The sequence below is a fragment of the Sprattus sprattus genome (genome assembly GCF_963457725.1).
Source record: "Sprattus sprattus genome assembly, chromosome: 5".
Lineage (NCBI taxonomy): Eukaryota > Metazoa > Chordata > Actinopteri > Clupeiformes > Clupeidae > Sprattus > Sprattus sprattus.
Window position 1 is genome coordinate 32,525,034 of NC_137924.1, and position 2,500 is coordinate 32,527,533.

At 44.6% G+C, this 2,500-nt stretch overlaps 1 protein-coding gene across 1 annotated transcript in view; it reads right to left on the reverse strand.

Moving 5' to 3' along the window:
* The window catches only part of pard3bb (par-3 family cell polarity regulator beta b), a gene marked incomplete at its 5' end in the record, with an annotated part of 350,920 nt that overhangs the window by 176,157 nt on the left and 172,263 nt on the right, over positions 1 to 2,500 (reverse strand). Inside the window, one exon of the mRNA XM_080839773.1 lies at positions 583 to 718. Within this exon, the coding sequence (XP_080695899.1) occupies positions 583 to 718 (136 nt within the window). The remainder of the gene's footprint in view (positions 1 to 582; positions 719 to 2,500) is intronic.

The following is a 2,500-nucleotide window of genomic DNA, read 5'->3' on the forward strand; positions in this document are numbered from 1 at the left end:
GGGTCTGTACCCCGAGGTATAAAGGCCGCTAAAGAGGCTGCTAAAAAGATTCTCTGTATTTTCAGCTGATGCTTTTTCTTTGCCTAGCCCCCCCTTCAGAGCGGATGCGGAATAGGCTCTGTAAGGTGCCTTGAGAGAATGTCGATTGTTATCAGTGGGTTGTAAATGAATTAAACTGAAAGGAATTGAGTTTACACATTTCAAAGGGTCCTATTGTGGAGGGGTGTGCATTAGTGTGCTGGCACAGAGCGGAGTATTACTGGTGAGGGGGGTTACCTGGTGAGGGGGGTTACCTGGTGAGGGGGGTTACCTGGTGAGGGGGGTTACCTGGTGAGGGGGGTTACCTGATGAGGGGGGTTACCTGGTGAGGGGGGTTACCTGGTGAGGGAGGTTACCTGGTGAGGGAGGTTACCTGATGAGGGGGGTTACCTGGTGAGGGGGGTTACCTGGTGAGGGGGGTTACCTGATGAGGGGGGATACCTGGTGAGGGGGGTTACCTGATGAGGGGGGATACCTGGTTAAGAAGGTTACCTGGTGAGGGGGGTTACCTGATGAGGGGGGATACCTGGTTAAGAAGGTTACCTGGTGTTTGGTGCTGTTCCTTGCGGGGAGGTGGAGGAGAGGTCAGCCTCGTGCTGACTCAGAAGGAGGGGCCCATCTTCCTCATGGTGGCCTTCTTCAGTCAGTCCGTAACCCCCGTTAGATAGACTATGAAAATCTGACAAGACAGACCAGGGTCAGAACACTGTGTGTGTGTGTGTGTGTGTGTGTGTGTGTGTGTGTGTGTGTGTGTGTGTGTGTGTGTGTGTGTGTGTGTGTGTGTGTGTGTGTAGATATGTACTAGGATAGAAACATGTGTCATTGCATTTATGTGTCAGAGGATTTATGGAAGATGCTGAAAGTGTAAATGGAAATAAGAACAAGTGAGAAAGTGTGTGTGTGTGTGTGTGTGTGTTTGTGTGTGTGTGTGTGTGTGTGTGTGTGTGTGTGCTTGTTCATGGTGTGAATCTCAGCTCGGGGTGATGGATCAACAGTAATTAACCTCAACTATGGGGAAACCACACCAGGCAGAAGTGAGAAATGAGGTCATGTCAAGTTAATGACACAGTGGGGAATGCTAAATACACACACATCAAATATACCTGATGATGTAATATATAGAAAATAACCAACATGGAGCACCTGACCCCTAAGTGCTAAAACTAAAAAGCTTAAACTACTTGGCAACTACCACACCTAGAAATATCATGGCCTGAAACTGACTATGAAAGAAGACCCTGTGAAACTGGGCATCTAAAGGCTTTTATAGGTCTCTTTATGTAGTGAAGCAGTCTTTAATTCACAAGACCACTCAACACATCACAGGAGGGAAACATGCACTCACTCATCTAAGGGTTCTAAACCATTAGAAAACCATGAGAGTGTGTGTGTGTGTGTGTGTGTGTGTGTGTGTGTGTGTGTGTGTGTGTGTGTGTGTGTGTGTAGGGGAGAGTGTAAAGACATAAAACTGTGTGTCCACCACCACACATGGGTATTGACCGCGTCTAATTCAATGTTAAGTCATCGTGCCATGTACATCTAAATGCTATGCTGTTGTGGTGCAAGCCCTACTAGTCAGTTAAAAGATGTATGAAGAGGGGATGGGCATTTCAAGCAAAAATACTGCACAAATACCTAGTGTTATGGTGTTGTGTGGGAATGGACGCTTAACATTCAAGTCGAGTCGTTGATTGATCCCCTACACCTCGTCTCCCCCTTTATTCACTACATGGATATCACAGTAAGCTCTTGCTCCACTGATGTCGCATCATTCCTCTCAGGATTGTTTAATGTCTATGTGAAGGTCTTAAACATCATCTGCAAGTGATTGTGATCGCTTTAAACCCAAGGCTGCCTTTTATTGGTGAGCTGCTTTTGAGAAATTAAACTTCCCTTCAGGCTATGCAGCAAACAGTGTTTCCTGGTTGCTATGGTTGTCTTGTTGCTATGCTAGCTAACTAGATAAGGAAACATTTAAATAACCTTAAAAGGTTTAAATGGCAGTTCCATATCTAGCTGATGTTGCAGTCTCCTAATGTTACTTTAATTATAATAGGAAAAGTTATGAACCCTCAGGGTGCCTGTGCAGCTTCATATGAGCACAAGTTCATGTTAACACACACTAGCAGCTACCAATTTCTAAGATAAGCTACCTAGTGATAGCTAGGACAACGAAAAAGCTACGGTAGGTAGTAAAAATCCTATGGGTGCCGGTGTAGCATCATATTAACACACATTCATATTTTCTTGTCATGCGTTCATATGACACAAGCTAGCAACTACCTATTGTTTAGAGGGTTACCTAAGCTAGAGATAGCGATCGAGTTTAGAGTTTAGAGTTAAGAGTTTAGAGAGAGTGAGAGAGACCCATTCATGCTTAACCTGGTAGAGTTAGCGTGTGTGTTACTAACTTCCATGCAAAAATAATCTATAACAATCTAAATAATAATATTCAAAAGAA